Source organism: Nerophis ophidion, linkage group LG28 (genome assembly GCF_033978795.1).
Source record: "Nerophis ophidion isolate RoL-2023_Sa linkage group LG28, RoL_Noph_v1.0, whole genome shotgun sequence".
Taxonomy (NCBI): Eukaryota; Metazoa; Chordata; class Actinopteri; order Syngnathiformes; family Syngnathidae; genus Nerophis; species Nerophis ophidion.
The window spans coordinates 12583736-12611338 of NC_084638.1; the positions used below are offsets into that span (position 1 = coordinate 12583736).

At 39.9% G+C, this 27603-nt stretch overlaps 2 protein-coding genes and 1 non-coding gene across 6 annotated transcripts in view; 1 reads left to right on the forward strand and 2 right to left on the reverse strand.

The window, feature by feature from the left end:
- The window catches only part of LOC133545601 (involucrin-like), a 31105-nt gene extending 22634 nt beyond the window's left edge, over positions 1-8471 (forward strand). Inside the window, exon 6 of one of the 2 annotated variants that reach the window (XR_009804877.1) lies at positions 7048-8471. The gene's annotated coding sequence lies outside the window, so the exon portion shown is untranslated. Of the gene's footprint in view, positions 1-2561; positions 3842-7047 lie in introns of those variants that run through there. The other variant, XR_009804878.1, reaches the window with a different exon arrangement.
- The window catches only part of LOC133545576 (zinc finger protein 391-like), a 212369-nt gene that overhangs the window by 149533 nt on the left and 35233 nt on the right, over positions 1-27603 (reverse strand). The window contains exon 3 of one of the 3 annotated variants that reach the window (XM_061891296.1): positions 22483-23603. The exons of the other annotated variants lie outside the window; for them this stretch is intronic. Coding sequence (XP_061747280.1) covers positions 22930-23603 — 674 coding nt within the window. The 3' untranslated portion in view covers positions 22483-22929. Of the gene's footprint in view, positions 1-22482; positions 23604-27603 lie in introns of those variants that run through there. 3 annotated transcript variants of the gene reach the window in all.
- trnar-acg (transfer RNA arginine (anticodon ACG)) lies at positions 12361-12433 on the reverse strand. The gene has a single exon. It is a non-coding gene; the product is annotated as a tRNA-Arg (tRNA).

Sequence of the window (27603 nt, forward strand, 5' to 3'; positions counted from 1 at the left end):
ATTGTTTAGTGTATACATTTTAATTAAATAACTGTTTAATGTATGCATATTAAACATCTGTTTAGTGTATGAATATTAAATTATTAAATACATGTTTAGTGTATAAATATTTAATAAATGTTTGGTGTATAAATTAACTATATGTTTAGTGTAAAAAGTTTTAATACATTTTTGGTGGATGAATATTGATTGAAGTTTGTATGCCAATTTTAACAATATGAATTCATTTATGGAACAATTTAAAGAACCTTTCAAAAGTATTGCTGTATCAGAGACATGGATGGATACAAAAAAAGGAATGGACTTTGGACTAGAAGGATATGAACTCAATTATATTAATAGATTAAATAAGAATAGAGGCGGAGTTGCTGTGTATGTGATGAAGGACTTCCATTACAGGGTGGTAAAAAACATGTCACTAGCTATTGACAATGTTTTAGAGTGTATAACTATTGAGATATGTCATGAAAGAAGTAGAAATGTATTGATCAGTTGTATATATAGAACACCCAACTCAAGCATTGAAGGATTTGAAGACTGGATTAAGGGAACTTTCGATGGAATCAGTCAAAAAGTACTTTTTTTTTATGTGGCGACTTCAATATAGATCTCTTGAACCCCAATAAGCAAAAGTCCATTAATGATTTCATAGATACAATGTATAGTATGAGTTTGTATCCCCAAATCACAAGGCCAACCAGAATTGCAAGTCACAGTGTTACACTTATTGATAAAATCTTCACTAATGTGTTTGATAATAACACAACAAGTGGACTGTTAACAACCGACATCAGCGACCATCTGCCAGTTTTTACTATTTACGATGGGAATTACAAGAAGAAAAACATCAAGAAAAAGACATTTCAAAGACTATGGACAGAGGAAAGAATAATTTCCTTAAAGGAGGATCTGAGGAAACAAACTTGGGACAATGTGTACAATGAAGATGATGTAAATGATGCATATGGGAAATGTTTCAAAACCTTTCTAACACTTTATAATAAACATTGTCCTTGGAGAGAACTTAGTAAGAAGCAAAGGAAAAACAACCAACCATGGATGACAAAAGGACTGAGAAGTGCTTGTCACCAAAAAAAAAAAAAAACACATTATATCGAATATTTATAACACAGAGATCCATAGAGGCAGAAAATAAGTATAAGAAATATAAAAACAAGCTAATTGGTATACTACGAACATCTAAGAGGGAATACTACAGTCAATTATTAAACAAGAACAGAAACAACATGAGAGCAACATGGGGAATCCTAAATAGCATCATTAAAAATGTTGCTAAGACAGATTACCCCCAGCACTTTCTGGATGGAAATACAAAAAATTACAATATGAACCAAATAGGTGAATGTTTTAATGATTACTTTGTTAATATCGGAAAAAATCTGGAACAAAGAATTCCAAATGCAGATGATGGGTCAGTTGAGGACTTGAGTGAGCTCATAGACAGAAATCCCAATTCCATGTTTCTTAAGAAGGTGACAAAAGAAGAAGTAATCAGAATTGTAAAAAAATGTAAATCTAAGACCTCAACATATGGTAACGATAAAAAAAGGTTGTAGAAGACATTTCAGAACCTCTGACATATATCAGTAACATATCATTTCTAATCGACAAATTCCCTGACAAAATGAAAATTGCAAAAGTCGTACCAATTTATAAGAATGGAGACATACACCAGTTTACTAACTACAGACCAGTTTCATTACTTCCACAATTCTCCAAAATCATGGAAAAACTATTCAGTAACCGATTAGATAAATTTATCAACAAAAGTGGGACGCTCGTGGAGAACCAATTTGGATTTAGAGCAAATATCTCAACATCAATAGCATTAATCAAAATAACAGAGAAAATTACCAATGCAATAGGACAGTAAAGAATGTGCGGCCGCAGTATTCATGGACTTAACAAAAGCATTTGACACAATTAATCATGATATTTTAATACAAAAACTAGAACGATATGGCATCAGAGGTTTGGTCTTGAACTGGGTAAGAAGTTATTTAACCAACAGGGAGCAATATGTGAAGATGGGTGAAAATATGTCAGTACGGCTAGATATACCTTGTGGTGTACCCCAGGGATCAATACTGGGACCAAGATTGTTTAATCTTGATATAAACGACATTGGTAAAGTTACAAAGAACTTAATGTTAGTTTTATTTGCAGACAACACAACTGCTTTCTGTTCGGGAGAGAGCACACCGAAGATAATACAAATAATAACAGAAGAAATGAACAAATGAAAAAATAATGTTTGACAAATACAGACTATCTTTGAATCGCAGTAAAACTGAAAGAATGCTATTTGGTAACAGTAGAAAAGAGCATCAGACACAAATACAAATAGACAGAGTAGACATTGAAAGGGTAAAACAAACCAGATTTTTGGGAGCATTAATAGATGGTAAAATTAACTAAAAATCTTATATACAAAATATACTGTCATGCCTGTAAATCAGTTTATGTTTGATCATGTTTACGTTTTGCTTTTGGACTCTTGTCTCCTGTTTTGCACTTCCTGATTGTGTTTGTCTCCATAGTTACACATTGGTTTCCACCTGGTCTCCAAGTTACGCCCCTGCCCTCAGTTCCGCACCTGTTTCTCATCATCATAATCACTATTTAAATCATTTGTTTTCTGTTCATCGGCCTGGGAACTTTGCTATTGCTGGTGCTTATGCTATTGCTTGCTTGCATTCTACTTCCTGCTTATGCTGTACTGCTTGCTACATGCTGCTCCTACCTTCATGCCTTGCTATTCGGTTTTGTCCACGTCAAGTAAGTTTTTGTTATTTAAGCCATTGTGCTAGTTTTGTTTATAGTTCATTATTCATGCCATCGAGTAAGTTTTTTTGTTACATGTTTGTATTTTGTGGTCTAGTATTAGTACTTACTTGTAAGCGTCCTTTGTTTGCTTATTTTTGTATTTAGTGTTTAATAAAATAATCATGTACGCACATTCACACCTGGCTCGTTCCATATATTCTCTAATCCAAGTCATAGTCCTGACATATACAACATAAGGTGGCAAAAAAACATTTCAATAATGAATAAAGCAAAATACGTCCTGGGTCAAAAATCACTTCATAGTCTCTACTGCTCGCTAGTGTAACCATATCTGAGTTATTGTGTAAAAATATGGGAAATAACTACAAATGTGCGCTACATTCTTTAACTGTGTCACAAAAAAGATCGATTAGACTGATACATAATGTTGGATATAGAAAACATACAACACGTTATTTATTGAGTCAAAAATATTAAATTTCGATTTGGTAAAATTGCAAACAGATAAAATGATGTACAAAGCGAACTATAACTTGCTACCAAGGAATGTACAACAATTCTTACCAACTAAAGAGGAGAAATATAACCTTAGAGGAAATCTAATTTAAAACATTTGTATGCACGTACAACTCTTAGAACCTTTAGCATATCAGTATGTGGAATTAAATGATGTAATGGATTAAGTAAAGAAGTTAAACATTGTACTGATATGATCCAGTTTAAGAGGTTGTTCAAATTAATAGTGCTTACAAAGTACAAAAAAGAAGAATTATGAGGAACACTTTCAACCTTATTGAAAATAAGATATTCTTCATCTCAGTAAGCTAATGATGACTGAATTAATTAATTACATATTACAAAACTGTTGTATTACTCATTCACGGATGTCATTTTACTATAAAAGAGGTCAGTGGATGAATGTATATAATTGTAGACGCTCTGACGTGGGAAAGGTGTAGGATTAAATAAGCTTTGCTTCTTCCTACTCCTTTCCGGACATGATGTGATGTGAAATGATGTGGGATTGTTTGATGTATTATGTTGTAAGTGTGTTCATGTACATGTCAAAATAAACTGAGAAAGAAAGAAAGAAATCATTGTCAACCGATATTCAGTTGAATATGCCACAAAGACGACATATTTGATGTTCAAACTGATAAACTTTTTTTTTGTTTTTTTTTTGCAAATAATCATTAACTTTAGAATTTGATGCCAGCAACACGTAACAAAGAAGTTGGGAAAGGTGGCAACAAACACTGATAAAGTTTAGGAATGCTCATCAAACACTTATTTGGAACATCCCACAGGTGTGCAGGCTAATTGGGAACAGGTGGGTGCCATGATTGGGTATAAAAGCAGCTTCCATGAAATGCTAAGTAATTCACAGACAAGGAGGGGGTGAGGGTCACGCCTTTGTAAGCAAATTGTCGAACAGTTTTAGAACATTTCTCATCAAGCTATTGCAAGGAATTTAGGGATTTTACCATCTACCGTCCTTAAAATCATCAAAAGGTTCAGAGAATCTGGAAAAATCACTGCACGTAAGCGACGATATTACGGACCTTTGATCCCTCAGGCATTACTGCATCAAAAACCGACATCAGTGTGTAAAGGATATCACCACATGTGCTCAGGAACACTTCATAAAACCACTGTCAGTAACTACAGTTGGTCGCTACATCTGTAAGTGCAAGTTAAAACTGTACTATGCAAAGCAGAACCCATTTATCAACAACACCCAGAAACGCCACCGGCTTCGCTCGGCCCGAGCTCATCTAAGATGGACTGATGCAAAGTGGAAAAGTGCTGTGATCTGACGAGTCCACATTTCAAACTATATTTGGAAACTGTGGGCGTAGTGTCCTCCGGAACAAAGAGGAAAATAACCATCCGGATTGTTATAGGCGCACAGTTCAAAAGCCAGCATCTGTGATGGTATGGGTTTGTATTAGTGCCCAAGGCATGGGTAACTTACACATTGCACCATTAATGCTGAATGGTCCATACAGGTTTTGGAAAAACATATGTTGTCCAAGCAACGTTATAATGGACGCCCCTGTTTATTTCCGCAAGACAATGCCAAGCCACGTGTTACAACAGCGTTGCTTCGTAATAAAAGAGTGCGGGTACTTTAATGGCCCGCCTGCAGTCCAGACATGTCTCTCATTGAAAATGTGTGGCGCAATATGAGGCGTAAAATACGACAGCGGAGAACTCGGACTGTTGAACGACTGAAGCTCTACATAAAACAAGAATGGGAAATAATTTCCTCAGTTCCCAAACATTTATTAAGTCTTGTTAAAAGAAAAGGTGATGTAATACAGTGGTGAACATGCCCTTTCCCAACTACTTTGGCACGTGTTGCAGCCATGAAATTCTAAATTAATTATTATTTGCAAAAATAAATAAAGTTTATGAGTTTGAACATCAAATATTTTGTCTTTGTAGTGCATTCAACTGAATATGGATTGAAAATGATTTGCAAATCCTTGTATTCTGTTTATATTTACATCCAACACAATTTCCCAACCCATATGGAAACGGGGTTTGTATATAACACATAAAACATGGAATTGAAAGTCAACGGTACAAATCCCTACCAGCAAGTGTTGTTGTACTGGAAACAAATTTACAAACACAACTTCATCACACACCATACTCCACTATGGAATTGTTCTTATATTAAAATGAGAAACAAATCCATCTTTGAACAGGAACGTGTTATGATCCACCAAGCGGATCATATAGGGTTTTGGGTTATGAGTCTTTTGTGTTTCTTGTTTATGGTTTGACTCTTCCGATTCTTAGTTTGTGCACTTCCTTGTTTAGTCTGTTTCCATGGTTACCCCATTTGTTCCATCTGCACTGGCCGTTACGCACACCTGTTTATGATTACCGTTTCTGTATTTATACCTGCCTCGTCCCTTTGTTCGGTCTGAGGTTTTCACTTGCTTTACGCAACACACACTTTTCGATGAGCTTGTCCTGTTTTGGCTTGCTAAATTCCGCCTTAGCTTTTGGGCACTCGACGCGCGCCATTTTGGACGTTTACTCAGTGCTAGTGTTAGCCTAGCTACCCGTGCGTTGCACGCACTTTCTTTTGCCTTTGTATCAGTGTTCTTTTATCATTTTATATATTAAAACCAGCTCCTACCTGCAATCTTGCTTGCCTGGTCCCGTGCATCTGGAGGTGACATCTCCGCGCATCACAATGCGCTTTGAACGTGACACAATGGTTTCAAAAAGGCATTTGGTCACTGATGCACTTATTGAATGATTAGAGCATTTTATTATTTGAAGATTTCATTGTAAAATACGACCTGCAAAAAAAAAATATTAAAAAATTTAAAAAGGCTTTCATTCAAAATATTATAATTGCTGCATATCATCATTTTTTAATTATTTACTATTTCTTATTTACTGTATTTTCTCTGGAACAAAAAAAATACTCACAACTTTAAAGTTTCCATTCTTCCTAAGGTAGAGGAGTTCATTTAAGAAAAAAAGATGGAATTGACCACTTAAAATAATTTTTAGGATGTTCTTTTGCAATTGAATACAACACTTGTTCGTTCTGTGATAGGGAAACAAAATTTTAAGAATGTATGCAAAGTAAATCCCTGTGGGAGGATGGGGCGGTATAGCTCAGTTGGTTGAGTGGCCCTGCCAGAAACTTGAGGGTTCCAGGTTCGATACCCGCTTCTGCCATCCTAGTCACTGCCGTTGTGTCCTTGGGCAAGACAATTTACCCTCCTGCTCCCAGTGCCACCCACACTGGTTTAAAAATGTAACTTAAATACTGGGTTTCACAATGTAAAGCGCTTTGAGTCACTGGAGAAAAGCGTTATATAAATATAATTCACTTCACAATATTGGCTTTTGTCTGACACTCCAAACTTTGACTGATATTGATGTTGTTTTGGGGATGTTTTAAAAAAAAAAAAACATTACAAATGTTTAAAACACAATACTGGATTTATTTAAAACATCCACAAATGTAAGTTTGTAAAAAAAAAAAAAAAACTGTCTTATCATCTTTAGAGTCTTCATCATCAGTGTCAGGAGAGTGTGACGTTGTGTCCTCACTATCTGATAGTGGAGCTATCAGATATCAGATAGCTCCACAGTGGTCTCCATCAGCTTTTGTTGTCATGTGTTGTGTTGAGCTGCTGCTTGGAGGCTCCCTCCCTCCCCTCTCCTCACTTTCACCTTTGACCTCATCACCTTCACTCTTCACAGGGACACCAGTCACTGGGAACTCCACTGTCCTTCAAGATGATCTCCTTCCTGACTGATGTTGTGTTCCATCGCTTCCTCTTTAATGTGGGGCGTCAGTGAGTCTTCATCTTCCTTTTTAAAGGGAAGGGTCTGTGTCAAAGAGGAAAAGGAGACGCCAGAGGGTCCGTGGCGCCTGGTCTTCCTCTTTGATGGATCCTCCTTCACCATCCTGAAGCTACACTCCTGTTTTTTAGGCAGATGTTGTTCTTCACAGACGTCTGCAGGACACACAAATGACAAACATGCTTTAGAAATGTCCAGATTTTCTCAGTCACGAGGCATTCAGTAAGTTTACATATACCTAAGATAATAAGTTATTATATGAATCGGCCTGAAAACAAACACACCGCTCTTTACAACATTATTCACAGGAAAGGAAGAACATTTTTTACGAGGGCTGGGCAATATGGCCTAAAATCTATATTCCAATAAATTCCCTTCCACTTAAGTGCAGCTGGGATAGGCTTCAGCGCTCCCTGTGACTTTAATGTCAGTTACTGCTAGGGCTTGGCGATATTGCCGTTTTTTTAAATCGCAAAATTTTTAGGCCATATCGCGATATACAATATATATTATGATATTTTGCCTTGGCCTTGAATGAACACTTGATGCATATAATCATGATGATTCTGTGTCTACATTAAAACAGTCTTCTTCATACTACATTAATATATGCTACTTTTAAACTTTCATGCAGAGAGGGAAATCACAACTAAGTCAAGTGAGTAAAAGTGTATTTATTAAGGTTATTAAGCAATAGCACAAATATTCAAGTCATTTCCAAAACGTAAATTGCAAGATTGTCAGAGACATTTTAAGTGTCAAATAAAAATGAGCTGCATTATAGGAAATCAAATAGTATTCGTCCTTCACTATGTGGTATGTTAGTAAGGTTATGAAATTCTCTTCATACTCTAGCGAGTGACTTTTCAAATGATGCTACATATTAGCAGTAATGCTACTTTGGGTACCCATCCATTGCTTCCGGAGTCCTATGAGCCAAAAGAACCCGATAGGACTCCTTCTTCAGCTTGACGGCATCCCTCACTGCTGGTGTCCACCAACGGGTTCTGGGATTACCGCCACGACAGGCACCAACTACCTTGCGGCCACAGCTCCAATCAGCCGCCTCGACAATAGAGGTACTGAACATTGTCCACTCGGACTCAATGTCCCGCACGTCCCTTGTGACATGTTCAAAGTTTTTCCGGAGGTGGGAGTTGAAACTCTCTCCGACAGGAAACTCTGCCAGACGTTCCCAGCAGAACCTCACAATGCGCTTGGGCCTGCCAGGTCTGTCCGGCATCCACCCCCACCATCGCAGCCAACTCACCACCAGGTGGTGATCGGTGGAAAGCTCCGCCCCTCTCTTCACCCGAGTGTCCAAAACATGAGGCCGCAAATCCGATGACACAACTACAAAGTCGATCATGGAACTGCGGCCTAGGGTGTCCTGGTGCCAAGTGCACATATGGACACCCTTATGTTTGAACATGGTGTTTGTTATGGACAATCCGTGACGAGCACAAAAGTCCAATAACAAAACACCACTCGGGTTTAGATCCGGGCGGCCATTCTTCCCAATCACGCCTCTCCAGGTTTCACTGTCGCTGCCAACATGAGCGTTGAAGTCCCCCAGTAAGACAAGGGAATCACCCGGGGGAGCACTTTCCAGTACTCCCTCGAGTGTACACATAAAGGGTGGGTACTCTGAACTGCTGTTTGGTGCGTAAGCACAAACAACAGTCAGGACCCGTCCCCCCACCCGAAGGCGGAGGGAAGCTACCCTCTCGTCCACTGGGTTGAACTCCAACGTGCAGGCTTTGAGCCGGGGGGAAACGAGAATTGCCACCCCAGCCCGTCGCCTCTCACTGCTGGCAACGCCAGAGTGGAAGAGAGTCCAGTCCCTCTCGAGAGAATTGGTTCCAGAGCCCTTGTTGTGCGTCGAGGTGAGTCCGACTATATCCAGCCGGAACTTCTCTACCTCGCGCACTAGCTCAGGCTCCTCCCCCCAGTGAGGTAACGTTCCACGTCCCAAGAGCTAGCTTCTGTAGCCGAGGATCGGACCGCCAAGTGCCCTGCCTTCGGCTGCTGCCCAGCTCACAATGTACCTGAACTCTATGGCCCCTCTCATGAGTGGTGAGCCCATTGGAGGGATGACCCACGTTGCCTCTTCGGGCTGTGCCCGGCCGGGCCCCATGGGGACAGGCCCAGCCACCAGGCGCTCGCCATCGTGCCCCAACTCCGGGCCTGGCTCCAGACCGGGGCCCCGGTGACTCGCGTCCGGGTAAGGGAAATCTGAGTCCATTTTGTTGTAATTCCATAGAAGTCTTTGAGCTGCCCTAGCTGATCACTCACCTAGGACCTGTTTGTCTTGGGAGACCCTACCAGGGGGCCTGAAAGCCCCCAGACAACATAGCTCCTAGGATCATTGGGACACGCAAACTCCTCTACCACGGTAAGGTAGCAGCTCAGAGAGGAGATCGAATATTTATAACACAGAGATCTATAGAGGCAGAAAATAACTATAAGAAATATAAAAACAAGCTAATTGGTATACTATAAACATCTAAGAGGGAATACTACAGTCAATTATTAAACAAGAACAGAAACAACATGAGAGCAACATGGGGAAACCTAAATAGCATCATTAAAAATGGTGCTAAAACAGATTACACCCAGTACTTTCTGGATGGAAATACAAAAAATTACAATATGAACCAAATAGGTGAATGTTTTAATGATTACTTTGGTAATATCGGAAAAAATCTGGAATAAAGAATTCTAAATGCAGATGATGGGTCAGTTGAGGACTTGACTGAGCTCATAGACAGAAATCCCAATTCCACGTTTCTTAAGAATCTGACAAAAGAAGAGATCATCAAAATTGTAAAAAATTGTAAATCCAAGACCTCAACCGACTGTCATTGAATAGATATGGTAATGATAACAAAGGTTATAGAAGACATTTCAGAACCTCCGACATATATCAGCAACATATCATTTCTAACCGGCAAATTCCCTGACAAAATGAAAATGGCAAAAGCTGTACAAATTTATAAGAATGGAGACATACACCAGTTGACTAACGACAGACCAGTTTCATTACTTCCACAATTCTCCAAAATCATGGGAAAACTATTCAATAGCCAATTAGATATATTTATCAACAAAAGTGGGACACTTGTGGGGAACCAATATGGATTCCGAGCAAATATCTCAACATCGATAGCATTAATCAAAATAAGAGATGAAATTACCAATGCAAAAATGGTAAAGAATGTGCGGCCGCAGTATTCATGGGCTTAACAAAAGCATTTGACACAATTATTCATGATATTTTAATACAAAAATTAGAACGATATGGTATCAGAGGTTTGGTCTTGAACTGAGTAAGAAGTTATTTAACCAACAAGAAGCAATATGTGAAGATGGGTGAAAATATGTCAGCATGGCTAGCTATATCTTGTGGTGTACCCCAGGGATCAATACTGGGACCAAGATTGTTTAATCTTTATATACACGACATTTGTAAAGTTACAAAGGACTTAGTTAGTTGTATTTGCAGACAACACAACTGCTTTCTGTTCAGCAGAGAGAACACACAGAAGATAATACAAATAATAACGGAAGAAATGAACAAATTAAAAAAATGGTTTGACAAAGACAGACTATCTTTGAAATAATGCTATTTGATAACAAAAGTAAAGAGCATCATACACAAATACAAATAGACGGAGTAGAGTAGACATTGAAAGGATAAAAGATACCAGATTTCTGGGAGTATTAATAGATCAAATGAACTGGAAATCTCATGTATAAAATATACAACATAAGGTGGCAAAAAACATTTCAATAATGAATAAAGCAAAATAAGTCCTGGGCCAAAAATCACTTCTTATTCTCTACTGCTCGCTAGTGTAACCATATCCGAGTTATTGTGCAGAAATATGGGGAAATAACTACAAAAGTACACTTCATTCGTTCACCATGTCAGAAAAAAGATAAATTCTATTGATACATACTGTTGGATATAGAGAACATACAAACCCTTTATTTATTGAGTGAAAAATATTAAAGTTTGATGATTTGGTAAAATTGCAAACAGCTAAAATGATGTACAAAGCAAACTATAACTTGCTACCAAAGAATGTACAACAATTCTTACCAACTAAAGAGGAGGAATATAACTTTAAGGGGAAAATCTAATTTAAAACATTTGTATGCACGTACAACATTTAGAGTCTTTAGCATATCAGTATGTGGAATTAAATTATGGAATGGATTAAGTAAAGAAGTTAAATATTGTACTGATATGATCAAGTTTAAGAAGTTGTTCAAATTAATAGTGCTTACAAAGTACAAAGAAGAAGAATTATGAGAAACACTTTCATCCTTATTGAAAATAAGATATTCTTCAATCCAATCCACTTTATTTATATAGCACATTTAAACAACAATAACGTTTCAAAAGTGCTGCACAGCCTTGTTAAAAACAATATTTAAAAAAAGAACAATATTATGCTCCACCAATGACTGAATAAAAACAAAAAAATCTTCATCTCAGTATGCTAATAGTGCCTGAATTAATTAATTACATATTACAAAACTGTTGTATTACTCATTCACGGATATAATTTTACTAATTTACTATTAAAAAAAAGTCAGTAAATGAATGTATATATTTGTAAACGCTCTGAAGTGGGAAAGGGGTAGGATTAAATAAACTTTGCTTCTTCCTACTCCTTTTCGGACATGATGTAATGTGAAATGGTATTAAATTGTCTGATGTATTATGTTGTAAGTATGTTCATGTTCGAAATAAACTAAATAAAGAAAGAAAATAAAGAAAGTATTGATCGATCGACTGAGCTTATAATGCAATTTTACCAAGGGATAAAGTAACAGCACAAAGCACATGTCAGTCATATTAAATTATGCATCAAGGCCAATACTGTAATGACATAAAATTGATATTTTTAATTTTGCCAGTGTACCTGGTTGGTTTCACATCTTGTTCAACCACTTACCAGAAGGAACAAGATACCTCTTTTTTCAAAAATCATCATTAAACAGCTGGAAGAAAGGGTAAAGTGTTATGACCCGGCCACAACACAGAGTACTAACCACTATAAAATTACAGCTGTTAACTATTCCCAAAAATTAGAATAAAAAAAATGCATGTTCCAATTTGTAGATATTAATTTTAAATGCAAAAAAAACTCCCGAAGAAATGGCACTGAATTTTGTTTCAGTTCAACTAACGAAAACCAATGAGCTAGCCAGGAGTTGAACCTAGAATCTTCTGATCCGTAGTCAGATGCGTTATCCATTTCGCCACTAGCCCTACGTTATGATCAGTTTTACTGTACTACAACTTGTATATTGTACACATCTTACGCCAAAGGAACACACAGTTTACATTACCCATAGCAAACCAAAATTGAAGATGAGATCTCATGTATGTCATATATATCTCCTAGACATAAAAGAGCACTAATCAAGACCAAAGTAGATTTCTCATTCTTCTCAAATGTAGCTCCTGAGAAATAAGGCTCGCAGTGAGCACTGTGAGAGATCTCAAAGTTGTCTAACAGTTATCTCTTTTTCCGATTTCAACAAAGACCAAAATGAGAGATGAATGAGCTGGTCTCCAATATGTCTCAATAATGACTCAGTGGGAGATACACATGGTTTTGTTTCTCACTGCTCACTATTTGAGTTGTTATATACCCGTTTTCTGTCTTAGAAAAAATAATTTAAAAAATGCATTTTAATTGACACAGTTTAATTATACCTCAATCATACTCCAGTTTATCTCACGCCAATATTTGGAGAAAATAATTAATTCAGGCAATATGGATACATGGTCTTTAATCTAAATGGTTTATTTAAATAATTTTCTACTTAATTTGTTGATTTCTTATCCACACGCCATGTACAGTAACTCAGGGACTACAATTGTGAGATTTAAAACTCAACCCAAACAATACTGATGTGATCACAAGACACTTTTTAAGAGCTTTTAACATTTGTGAACTTTCTAGAGCAGTGGTTCTCAAACTCTTTTAACAAAGTACCACTTCAGAAGATATTTGGCTCTCCAACCACCATCATAAGGACTAATATTAAAATACAGTAGCATAGTAGGCCTATGTATTCATTAAAAAAGACAGTGGTTTTATTAAACAAGTAAATTTAATAAATTGGCACCTGAAATATTACACACAATGCAAAAAGATAATCAACAATGATACTCCATATACAGTACATATTTACAGACTTTTACAGCATCTACGGCAACATCACATCAGTGTGTATTTTCAGAGCATTTTTAACAATGATCAAAAAATTGATCTGAGGCTTCTTAGGCCAGTTCAGTTCTTCCATCCATCCATCATCCATCATCTTCCGCTTATCCGAGGTCGGGTCGCGGGGGAAACAGCCTAAGCAGGGAAACCCAGACTTCCCTCTCCCCAGCCACTTCGTCTAGCTCTTCCCGGGGGATCCCGAGGCGTTCCCAGGCCAGCCGGGAGACATAGTCTTCCCAACGTGTCCTGGGTCTTCCCCGTGGCCTCCTACCGGTTGGACGTGCCCTAAACACCTCCCTAGGGAGGCGTTCGGGTGGCATCTTGACCAGATGCCCGAACCACCTCATCTGGCTCCTCTCGATGTGAAGGAGCAGCGGCTTTACTTTGAGTTCCTCCCGGATGGCAGAGCTTCTCACCCTATCTCTAAGGGAGAGCCCCGCCACACGGCGGAGGAAACTCATTTCGGCCGCTTGTACCCGTGATCTTATCCTTTCGGTCATGACCCAAAGCTCATGACCATAGGTGAGGATGGGAACGTAGATCGACCGGTAAATTGAGAGCTTTGCCTTCCGGCTCAGCTCCTTCTTCACCACAACGGACCGGTACAACGTCCGCATTACTGAAGACGCCGCACCGATCCGCCTGTCGATTTCACGATCCACTCTTCCCTCACTCGTGAACAAGACTCCTAGGTACTTGAACTCCTCCACTTGGGGCAGGGTCCCCTCCCCAACCCGGAGATGGCACTCCACCCTTTTCCGGGCGAGAACCATGGACTCGGACTTGGAGGTGCTGATTCTCATTCCGGTCGCTTCACACTCGGCTGCGAACCGATCCAGCGAGAGCTGAAGATCCCGGTCAGATGAAGCCATCAGGACCACATCATCTGCAAAAAGCAGAGACCTAATCCTGCGGTTACCAAACCGGAACCCCTCAACGCCTTGACTGCGCCTAGAAATTCTGTCCATAAAAGTTATGAACAGAATCGGTGACAAAGGACAGCCTTGGCGGAGTCCAACCCTCACTGGAAATGTGTTCGACTTACTGCCGGCAATGCGGACCAAGCTCTGGCACTGATCGTACAGGGAACGGACCGCCACAATAAGACAGTCCGATACCCCATACTCTCTGAGCACTCCCCACAGGACTTCCCGAGGGACACGGTCGAATGCCTTCTCCAAGTCCACAAAGCACATGTAGACTGGTTGGGCAAACTCCCATGCACCCTCAAGAACCCTGCCGAGAGTATAGAGCTGGTCCACAGTTCCACGACCAGGACGAAAACCACACTGTTCCTCCTGAATCCGAGGTTCGACTATCCGACGTAGCCTCCTCTCCAGTACACCTGAATAAACCTTACCGGTAAGGCTGAGGAGTGTGATCCCACGATAGTTGGAACACACCCTCCGGTCCCCCTTCTTAAAGAGAGGAACCACCACCCCGGTCTGCCAATCCAGAGTTACCGCCCCCGATGTCCACGCGATGCTGCAAAGTCTTGTCAACCAAGACAGCCCCACAGCATCCAGAGCCTTAAGGAACTCCGGGCGGATCTCGTCCACCCCTGGGGCCTTGCCACCGAGGAGCTTTTTAACTACCTCAGCGACCTCAGCCCCAGAAATAGGTGAGTCCACCACAGATTCCCCAGGCACTGCTTCCTCATAGGAAGACGTGTTGGTGGGATTGAGGAGGTCTTCGAAGTATTCCTTCCACCTATCCACAACATCCGCAGTCGAGGTCAGCAGAACACCATCCGCACCATACACGGTGTTGATAGTGCACTGTTTCCCCTTCCTGAGGCGGCGGACGGTGGTCCAGAATCGCTTCGAAGCCGTCCGGAAGTCGTTTTCCATGGCTTCTCCGAACTCTTCCCATGTCCGAGTTTTTGCCTCCGCGACCGCTGAAGCTGCACACCGCTTGGCCTGTCGGTACCTGTCCACTGCCTCCGGAGTCCTATGAGCCAAAAGGACCCGATAGGACTCCTTCTTCAGCTTGACGGCATCCCTCACCGCTGGTGTCCACCAAGGGGTTTTAGGATTGCCGCCCCGACAGGCACCAACTACCTTGCGGCCACAGCTCCGATCTGCCGCCTCGACAATAGAGGTGCGGAACATGGTCCACTCGGACTCAATGTCCAGCACCTCCCTCGTGACATGTTCAAAGTTCTTCCGGAGGTGGGAATTGAAACTTTGTCTGACAGGAGACTCTGCCAGACGTTCCCAGCAGACCCTCACAATGCGTTTGGGCCTCCCAGGTCTGTCCGGCATCCTCCCCCACCATCGCAGCCAACTCACCACCAGGTGGTGATCGGTAGAAAGCTCCGCCCCTCTCTTCACCCGAGTGTCCATAACATGAGGCCGCAAATCCGATGACACAACTACAAAGTCGATCATGGAACTGCGGCCTAGGGTGTCCTGGTGCCAAGTGCACATATGGACACCCTTATGCTTGAACATGGTGTTTGTTATGGACAATCCGTGACGAGCACAAAAGTCCAATAACAAAACACCACTCGGGTTCAGATCCGGGCGGCCATTCTTCCCAATCACGCCTCTCCAGGTTTCACTGTCGTTGCCAACGTGAGCGTTGAAGTCTCCCAGTAGGACAAGGGAATCACCCGGGGGAGCACTTTCCAGTACTCCCTCGAGCGTTCCCAAAAAGGGTGGGTACTCTGAACTGCTGTTTGGTGCATAAGCACAAACAACAGTTCAGTTCTTAATTATTTAAAACTTTTCAAGTGTGTTGGGGAAATGAACTGCAAACAAAATGCCAAGCATACATGTGAAGTCAAGGAAAACAACTTTACCCAATATGTCATCCAAGGATACTACTGTACTGGCAGAAGTTTCCAATAGGGGAATAACATGACTGCATGTCTCATATGTTACACTATCTTGCAGCAAAGAAAAACCTGCATGTTTAAATTCACGAACGAGGGCCCATTTGGCAAATGAATGTGCTACGGTAAAGAAGAAATCAATCTGTACATACTTTGAAAAAAAGGATGAGAATCTTTCTTCTGACACACTGGTCCCACAAAACAGGCATTTTATTTGTTTACTTTCTATTGGCCCAAAACAATTACTGGAGGATTTATGTAATATAATAAGCGATGATGCAGAGTGGGATAAAAAAAAAGTTTTTGAACTTCTGCACACTGTTTAAGCAGTCTGTGTTCAGACTATCGGGATAAAGCAACTTGAACATTTTGAGCATATCGCTTAGGGCCTTATCAGTGACTTTATGACAGTTTACATAACCCATGATGATCTGAAGGCACTCTGCCATGGTTTCTGATGCATTGTCATGTATTGGTTTGTCTGTTGTGTCCTTGAAATTTGACTCTTCTGCACACTCCTCACTCAAACTATCTTCAAATCCTTCATTAAACGTATGTCCGTCATTGTACATCCAATCCCCTATATCGGGGAGAGCTTCCTCAAATGATTGGGATGAAATCATACTTAGCATCGACATGTAGTTTAGTTGTTAGGCCATCAGGAGGATCTGTGAGGGCTGTTCTGGAAAAGGGTTTTCTATTGTCTTTGATAGTCAGAAGTAGAAATATTTTCATGTGCTGAAATTAAAATAGAATACAAATCATTAAAGGTTGTTTGTAACATTTTGTCAAAAGGCAAAACGTATAACATCTCAGCATATCGCTCACATTTTTACACTCAAAAGTTTGTCATATTTTAGCAGGATTTGCTTCGTGACAAAATTCACAACAAAACAATAGTCAGCCACAGAAGACGGTGGGTGTACCTGGCAGGTAGGGAGAGGCTTGATGTTCTAGAGTGGTACATCCTGCATGGACACCTGAAGGTTGGATGTGTTCCATTTGAAGAGCAGTGTTTTAGGCTCCTTCAGGAGGCACCGCCTCCTTCAGTGTTATTCTTCTGCTATCTCCTGACACAAAGAAGAGGAACCAAAAAACTCAAAAGACTGAAATACATTTTTTTTAAAAAGACAAAAACATGCAAAACAAGAAGCAAGTTGACATAAATTGAACACATTATACAAATCCAGCTAATGGAATGCATTTACTTTTTTCCCACATCTTGATCGCATTGTAGTTCATGTTTACATATCTTCTGTGTTTGTGGTAACACATAATCCACAGTATTAAATGTAACTCATCACAATACAACACACACTATTAAAACAAAGTTGTGGATGCTAATGCCAATCATTAGTAAATACACAGCATCAAACCAAACCTATGAGAAAGGATCATGACGAGGGATGCAACATCATTGTAAATATTACGTTATTTTGGTTTCAAAATTCTCACAATATTGCCGTGATGTGTGACGCTATCAAACGAGAACTCCAGTGGGTGTTTTTTTCTGACAATATTAAGAGGGCTCATCTGAGAAGTAAACTCGATCTCCCATGATAACCCGCGCAGTGTGGGACAACACACTGTTGCATACAAAAACACAAAAGACCAAATACCCAGAATGCCAAGCAGCGCTACTCTTCCGGGCTACACCCCCGCCATTCCCCCACATCACTGCCCCCCTCTGTGCGTCGGTTGAGGTGAGCGGGGTTTGGTGGTGGAGGGCGTGTAGCTCGGAAGAGTAGCGCTGCTTGGCATTCTGGGTATTTGTTCTTTTGTGTTTATTTTGTGTTACGGTGAAGATGTTCTCCCGAAATGTGTTTGTCATTCTTTTTTGATGTGGGTTCACAATATGGCGCATATTTGTAACAGTGTTAAATTTGTTTGTACGGCCACCGTCAGTGTGACTTGTATGGTTGTTGGCTGTGATCAAGTATGTGTTGCAGTCATTAAAGTGTGTTTTATTACAGAGAAAAATGTCAACTTGTTAGTATGAGCATATACCACTATATAACAGGCCATAAATATATTTCAACTTGAATATAAAAATACACATACATATTAAAAAATAAGATTTTTCTTAAAATTACATATAAAACTGTTAGGTTGTTCGTATGGACATAGACTTTTATATAACAAGCTACATATTAAATGAAAGTTAATTACCGTAATTTTACATGAATTTGAAAGTAGCTTGAGAAAACAGCAAATTATATGTATTATTAATATGGTATTTTTCTGTAAAAAAAAAATTGAAATATACATAGTTTGTCATTACTGGCATATTACTTAAAATAACAGGCGGTTTGTTTATTTAGAGATAATGTCTTCAATTCTACAGTTTTATAACCTATTTAAAAAAAATATAAAAATTACAGTCGAAATTTAGAGTAAATTAACCATAAAAATAGGATTTGTTTTTACAGTGTAGGATTGGTGGGGCGGAAGTGACAGGGCTTTTGTCTTGCTGAAGACTTGTCGCAGGTGGTGATAACAAGAAGGAACAGACTTCAGGTCCGGAAATGTAGAGTCTGTGGCAGAATTGGCAGAAAAAGGATTAATTTCCTTGACACGTTTTCCCTGGACAGTAGAAAAAACACAGTTTTTGGTGCATTCCCTTCCCCATTCACTGATCTTCCCTGTTTTCCAGTTAACCCAAGGATTATGCTGGTACAGCCATGGATGCCCCAAGATCAGAGAATGGGAGGGTGAAGTAATTAAGTACGGACAAATCTTTTCCTGATGGCAGTCAATGTTCATTTGGACAGGTTAACTGATGTGTGAGATAGTGAAAAGCTCCTTACTGTTGAAAGACCTCGCCCTAATGGGTTTAGCTCCCGGTTCTGACTTGAGTCCTAGTCTCTCAGCTAAACCCCAGTCCATCAGACTCTCGTCTTCCCCAGAGTGTATTAAACTCTAGATGCGTTATCGTGACCTTAGTGAGAGTGCGTGGCATCTGAGGTACCTTCCTCATACACCTCCTCACTATCCCCTTCCATCTTCATCCAGTCAGAAATCAGTTAATGTTCAACCGCCAAAAAGATTTAGACACGCTCACTGTCAGCCACTGCTCCTTGGTTCACTTCCGCTTCCGATCCTACTCTGGCCTTCCAGCTCTTGGTTTTAATGCCTTCTTCTTCTTCTTCTTTCTATTTCAAGCAGACTAGTAGAACATCTTAGGGGTATTGCTGCCCTCCACAGGCTCTTAACAGAATGTCCACCGTCAGTACTATGGCCCACACTACAGACTTGGACACAAACAGGACAGAAAGTAAAAAGCAGCAAAACAAAATGTATGCATTCTTTCCAACGGCCGCTGGGTGGCAGCAGAGGATGCATGTATTACATGAAGAAACATTTGACTTCTGACCTTTCCACATTATTTATCTCATCTTTACTGCTGGAGTTCTGCTCACTGAGGATGTCAGCTCCATTTTTTTGTATTTTAATTTTCTTCAATTATTCATAAACAGGCTAAAAACAAACCATTATTATCATTACTTCCTCATTTTTTTCACTCTCTACTAATTAAATCAATTCTAACACAAAAACATTCAGGATGTTCATACAAACAATATTACACATCCCCAGGTGTACCACCTTATTATGGTTTTAATATCATATCTCATAAAGCCTTTAAGGCTGAATATGTTTTTTTTTTTACCATAACTCAGCTTCACAATGTTGGAATATTGACTGCTGATATTAATATTCTTCTATTTTTTAGAATATTGCACTTTACTCTTTTTCTTTGCTCAAATGAACAGGATGAAAGTGTCTTTAATTGTCACTACTGAAAGTAACTATATATAATTATGCATATAATAATTTTCCATTCTTCACCTTCACTACCGCTTGATGTAACTCTCATCTTATTTTATCCAGAGAGAACTTGACCATAAAAAAGTTGAATGCACATCAATAAACTGTCATTAAATATTAATGGAACTAAATATATCATATTTGGAGGTTTTAAAAATGTAATACACAAATTATGATGCATAATATTGAAATGAAAGAAATAAAGGTAAAAAAGCTGGACACTAAATAAATCATATAAAGAAAACATTAAAAATTGAGTGCAATATAAAATTGAATAAAATGCATACTTACAAATATTAACTACAATTATTTTACCCAACTTTAGTTGAAGCATACATTTTTTATTGTATAAAGGTCTGGGGACATACATATAATACAATCACAAAACAATATTCATATTACAAAAGAAAGTAATAAAGACAATTAAAATAATGGATTATAGAGACCCAACAAATGATTAATAAAGTCACACATTTCAAAAGTAAATGATCTTGTATAAAAGACAACCGCTCAAATGATGTATACATAATAATATGGTTCCAGAAGTGGTCCAGAAGATGTTTCAGATTTGAACCAGTAAATATGAACTAAGAGGGATTTATGTGTACTCAAAACCAAAGGTATGAACACATGTAAAACAAATATGTACATCATATAAAGGAGTTCATCTATGGAATCATCTACAATTATAAAATGTAATATGTAACACTTCATTATTCAAAAACCTATATATAAAACACTTTTATGAATAAGTATAAAAGTGAATTATGGAAAATCTACACATACAATGTTTACTGTATGTGACATATTTTATGTACTGTTTATTCTTACCCTTTCAAATTGTTCTGTTCATTTTAAAGTACACAAATGTGTATATTAACTCATGTACTTGACTGAAATAAAAGCACTAATCTGAAGTGTCTAATCTATAAATGTTAGAATCATATTAACAAGATTGTGTTTCACACACAACAATGAAGTTACACATGTTTTATGTGCTGATGTTGTTAGAAAGTCAAAGTTAAAGTTTTGACAATTTATTTCAAATCCTGCATCTTCATTTGCTGCTGCTGTTCTCACCAGCACACTTGTGTTTCTTACACTGGTACTTATTAGAGAATCTTTCACCACACACAACGCAAATCAACACTTTCTCTTCTGGGTGTGTTCTCATGTGTACTGTAAAAGATTGTCGGTGACGAAAGCTTTTGTTGCAGCTTGAACAGGAGTATGGTTTTTCACCAGCGTGTGTTCTCATGTGTAAATTTAAGCGGTCTCTTTTTATATAACTTTTACCACATACTGAACATATAAAAGGTTTTTCTCCAGTGTGTGTTCTCATGTGTACTTTTAAACTTTGTTTTATGAGAAAACTTTTACCGAATTCTGAGCAGGAAAAAGGATTTTCTCCAGTGTGTATTCTCATGTGTGTTTCGAAATTTTTTCTTCGAGTAAAATCTTTACCGCAGATTGAACATGAAGCATTTTTTTCTCCAGTGTGTATTCTCATGTGTGTTTTGAAATTTTGCTTTTGAATAAAAGCTTTACCGCAGAAGTCCTGTGGGGAGTGCTCAGAGATTATGGGGTATCGGACTGTCTTATTGTGGCGGCCCGCTCCCTGTACGATCAGTGCCAGAGCTTGGTCCGCATTGCCGGCAGTAAGTCGAACACATTTCCAGTGAGGGTTGGACTCCGCCAAGGCTGTCCTTTGTTACCGATTCTGTTCATAACGTTTATGGACAGAATTTCTAGGCGTTGGGGAGGAGACCCTGCCCCAAGTGGAGGAGTTCAAGTACCTAGGAGTCTTGTTCACGAGTGAGGGAAAAGTGGATCGTGAGATCGACAGGCGGATCGGTGCGGCGTCTTCAGTAATGCGGTCCTTATACCGATCCGTTGTGGTGAAGAAGGAGCTGAGCCGGAAGGCAAAGCTCTCAATTTACCGGTCGATCTACGTTCCCATCCTCACCTATGATCATGAGCTTTGGGTCATGACCGAAAGGATAAGATCACGGGTACAAGCGGCCGAAATGAGTTTCCTCCGCCGTGTGGCGGGGCTCTCCCTTAGAGATAGGGTGAGAAGCTCTGCCATCCGGGAGGAACTCAAAGTAAAGCCGCTGCTGCTCCACATCGAGAGGAACCAGATGAGGTGGTTCGGGTATCTGGTCAGGATGCCACCTGAACGCCTCCCTACGGAGGTGTTTAGGGCACGTCCATCCGGTAGGAGGCCAAGGGGAAGACCCAGGACACGTTGGGAAGACTATGTCTCCCGGCTGGCCTGGGAACGCCTCGGGATCCCCCGGGAAGAGCTAGACGAAGTGGCTGGGGAGAGGGAAGTCTGGGTTTCCCTGCTTAGGCTGTTGCCACCGCGACCCGACCTCAGATAAGCGGAAGATGATGGATGGATGGATGGATGGATGGAAAGTTTTTCTCCAGTGTGTGTTCTGATGTGTACTTTTAAACTTTGATTTCTTACAAAGCTTTTACCACATTCTGAGCATGAAAAAGGGTTTTCTCCAGTGTGTATTCTCATATGTGCTTTGAAATGGTCTTTTCGAATAAAATCTTTACCGCAGATTGAACATGAAAAAGGCTTTTCTCCGATGTGTGTTGTCATGTGTACTTTTAAACTTTGATTCATTACAAAACTTTTACCACATTCTGGGCAGGAAAAAGGTATTTCTCCAGTGTGTATTCTCATGTGTGTTTTCAAATTGTGCCTTTGAGCACAATCTTTACCACAGATTTAACATGAAAAAGGTTTTTCTCCAGTGTGTGTTCTCATGTGTGTTTTCAAAAATGTCCTTTCAGTAAAATCGTTCCCGCAGATTGAACATGAAAAAGGTTTTTCTCCAGTGTGTATTCTCATGTGGGTTACCAAAGGTGCCTTCGGGTAAAAGCTTTATTGCAGATTGAACACGAAAAAGTTTTTTCTCCAGTATGTGTTCTCATGTGTTCTTTCAGCATGTGTTTCAGTCTAAAATCTCTACCACATTCTGAGCAGGAAAAAGATTTCTCCCCTGTGTGTTTTCTCATGTGTGTTTTCAGAAAACTACAATATTTGAATGTTTTGTCGCAGTGAGGACATGTAAGGCGTGTGTTTTCAGTGTGACATGTCTTATCATCTTTAGAGTCTTCATCATCAGTGTCAGGAGAGTGTGACGTTGTGTCCTCACTATCTGATAGTGGAGCTAAGAGCTTGTCTGCTTGTGATCCTCCACAGTGGTCTCCATCAGCTTCTGTTGTCATGTGTTGTGTTGAGCAGCTGCTTGGAGGCTCCCCCCCTCCCCTCTCCTCACTTTCACCTTTGACCTCATCATCTTCACTCTTCACAAGCACATGGAACTTCTCCAACCATTCTTGACTGATGCTGTGTTCCTCCTCTTCCTCTTTAAAATGAGAGGTCAGTGGGTTATTTCCTTCCTTTTGCATTTGCAATGAATGTGGCGCCTCTTCTTCCTCCTTAATGTGGAAGGGCTGTGGCTCCTCCTTGTCCATCCTGAAGCTCCATTTCTGTTGCTCAGAGAGAAGATGTTCTTCACAGACGTCTACAGGAAATAAGAAGACAAACATGGTCGAGAGGAGTCCATCTTTGGTCAGTCACATGTTAGGAGCAATATTGATAAGATTTTACCAATTCAGATTTCATTTTCAATTCTGCTTTACGATTTGGTTATTTGTGGACTCACTTTTGCTTTCAAATTCGGTAAAAAGGAGGAGAAACAGGTCGATTAGCACCAACAGTGAGGTCTTAAGAGGCCCAGATGTTACGGTTACCCCATGGAGTGCCAGAGGGCTCTAAGGACAATATTCTGCTTTGAAAATATCTATAACATAAAAACATTTTTGGCTATAAATTAACAAGACACCACACATTATTTTTTGGTATTTCACAGAACTTTCCTCCAGAAGGTCTTCTCTTTGTCCATGTGATGTCAGATGAAACTCAAATTGAGCTGTTTGGCCACAATACCCAGCAATATGATTGGAGGAGAAAAGGTGAGGCTTTTAATCCCAGGAACAACATTCCCACCGTCAAGCATGGTGGCGTTCGTATTATGCTCTGGGCCTGTTTTGCTGCCAATAAAACTGTTGCTTTAAATGGGACAATGAAAAAGGAGGATAACCTCCAAATTCTTCAGGACAAGATTAACTAATCAGCCCGGTTGGGTCTTGGGCGCAGTTGGGTGTTCCAACAGGACAATGACCCCAAACTAGAGATGTCCGATAATATCGGACTGCCAATATTATCGGCCGATAAATGCTTTAAAATGTAATATCGGAAATTATCGGTATCGGTTTAAAAAATGATCGATATCAGTTTCAAAAAGTAAAATGTATGACTTTTTAAAACGGTGCTGTGTACACGGACGTAGAGAGAAGTGCAGGGCGCCAATAAACCTTAAAGGCACTGCCTTTGCATGCCGGCCCAATCACATATCTACGGCTTTTCACACACACACACAAGTGAATGCAATCATACTTGGTCAACAGCCATACAGGTCACACTGAGGGAGGCCGTATAAACAACTTTAACACTGTCAGAAATATGCGCCACACCGTGAACCCACACCAAACAAGAATGACAAATATTGTTGGAGAACATCCGCACCGTAACACAACATAAACACAACAGAACAAATACCCAGAACCCCTTGCAGCACGAACTCTTCCGAGACGCTAAAATATACGCCCGCCGAATTAAGGCGGGTGTATATTTTACACCCGCTTGTGGATGCTACCAAAAGCGCCTTATTGCTGTAAAACTTGCCAAGGGACATGTAAGCAAATATTAACATTGCTGTATGTATACTTTTGACCCAGCACATTTGCTCACATTTTCAGTAGACCCATAATAAAGTCATAAAAGAACCAAACTTCTGTGATGAGGTGGCGACATATCCGCCCGAATGCAGCTGAGATACCAACATCGCGTTTCCAACGAGATCCTGTTTTTTTCTCGAGTTAACAGGAAAAGAAGAAAGCAATATCTGCGTCATTTCATTTTTCTGAAAAAACTTTCTACTGTGTTCGTTATAAAGTTCCACAACTGTTCACGTTATCCCACGCTCGTGCTACAGCACTCATCTCATTGTGCAACATGTCAATGTTTGAAGTGGAACTAAACATGATCTCTGAAAGGGGTACACATTATTTACAAAGCAGGGCCCCCATCCACGTATTCAATACTAGAACATATCTGATTAAAACCAACATTATTTTGTTATTTTAATTATAAGTGGGCCATACCACCTATTAGGGTTGTACGGTGTACCAGTATTAGTATAGTACCACGATACTAATGAATCATTTTCGGTACTATACCGTTCTCTGAAAAGTACCGGTTCCGCACCCCACTCTCCTGCGTTGAAGTCACGTCGTGACATTGCTGGTTTACGAGCAGACGAGCATGTTCGGCAGCACACAATAACGGAGTACTTACAAGCAGACACAGTGTGTAGACAGAAAAGGGAGACTCGACGCATTTTGGCTTAAAAACTGACAATAAAAGTGAAGTTATAACACTGAAACACCCTCAGGAAGAGGTGCTTTAAAGGGGAACATTATCACAATTTCAAAAGGGTTAAAAACAATAGAAATCAGTTCCCAGTGGCTTGTTGTATTTTTTGAAGTTTTTTTTTAAATTTTACCGGTCCCCGAATAGCCCTAAAAAAAGCTTTAAAGTGATTGATTTTCGCTATTTGCGATGCGACTATCCATTTCCCTGTGACGCCATACAGTGCTGCCAATGTAAACAAACAATAGCAGATAACACAGCAAGATATAGCGACATTAGCTCGGATTCAGACTCGGATTTCAGCGGCTTAAGCGATTCAACAGATTACGCGTGTATTGAAACGGATGGTTGTAGTATGAAAGTATTGAAGAAGAAACTGAAGCTATTGAGCGAATAGCTATTGACGCTATTCATAGCCATAGCATGGCCGAATAGCTGCGTTAGCATCGCCGGTAAAATGTGCGGACCAAACGATCAGGACTTTCGCATCTCTTGACACTGGATCAACTTAAATCCGTCGATTGGTAAGTGTTTTTTTCGCATTAAATGTGGGTAGAAGGAAACGTGATATCGTTGCAAATGCATCTGCAGGTTATCCATACAACTCTGTGCCATGTCCGCTTTAGCACCGCCGGTAAATAGCATGTTAGCTTCGATTAGCGTAGCATGTTAGCATCGATTAGCTGGCAGTCAACATCAACAAAACTCACCTTTGTGATTTATCCATCCATCCATCCATTTACTACCGCTTATTCCCTTTCGAGGTTGCGGGGGGCGCTGGCGCCTATCTCAGCTACAATCGGGCGAAAGGCGGGGTACACCCTGGACAAGTCGCCACCACATCGCAGGTGGCGACTTTGTGATTTAGTTGACTTTATAGTTGCAAATGGATCTGCAGGTTTTCCATACATCTCTGTGCCATGTCTGCTGTAGCACCGCCGGTAAATAGCATGTTAGCATCGATTAGCATAGCATGTTAGCATCGATTAGCTGGCAGTCACGCTGCGACCAAATATGTCTGATTAGCACAAAAGTCAACATCAACAAAACTCACCTTTGTGATTTAGTTGACTTTATCGTTGCAAATGCATCTGTAGGTTATCCATATATCTCTGTGCCATGTCTGTCATCGCCGGTAAAATGTGGAGACACTCTGGCACATTCAATGGGGGTCTGGCGGCAGACACTTTCGCATATTCGGGCCAGTGGTGCAACTTGAATCCCTCCCTGTTAGTGTTGTTACACCCTCCGACAACACACAGATGAGGCATGATGTCTCCAAAGTTCCAAAAAATAGTCGAAAAAACGGAAAATAACAGAGCTGAGACCCGGTGTTTGTAATGTGTTGAAAATGAAAATGGCGGCTGTATTACCTCGGAGACGTCACGTTCTGACGTCATCACCACATGAGTGATAAACAGAAAGGCGTTTATTTTGCCAAAATTCACCCATTTAGAGTTCGGAAATCGGTTAAAAAAATATATGGTCTTTTTTCTGCACCATCAAGGTATATATTGACGCTTACATAGGTCTGGTGATAATGTTCCCCTTTAAGACCTGGCTAGCTAGCTAGTGGCTAACGTCCATCCGCCGTCAGCAGTGTTTTAGCTACATCTAAATCACTAATCCTCGCCTCCATGGCGACAAATAAAGTATGTTTCTTACTAGTAACATTATCACTGCAGGACAAGGAACAGCTAAACATGTTTCACTACACACCTTAGCTCACCGGCTTCAAAATGTAAACAAACGCCACGTATCTAGCCGATACTACTATGATTATGTCAATATTTTTTGGCATCACAACGTCTTCTTTCATTTTTTAAATTGTATATTTTATTTATAAACTTAGGAATAATGTCCCTGGACAGATGAGGACTTTGAATACGACCAATGTATGATCCTGTAACTACTTGGTATCGAATTGATACTCACATTTTTGTGGTATCACCAAAAACTAAAGTAAAGTATCAAACAACAGAAGAATAAGTGATAATTACATTTTAACAGAAGTGTAGACAGAACATGTT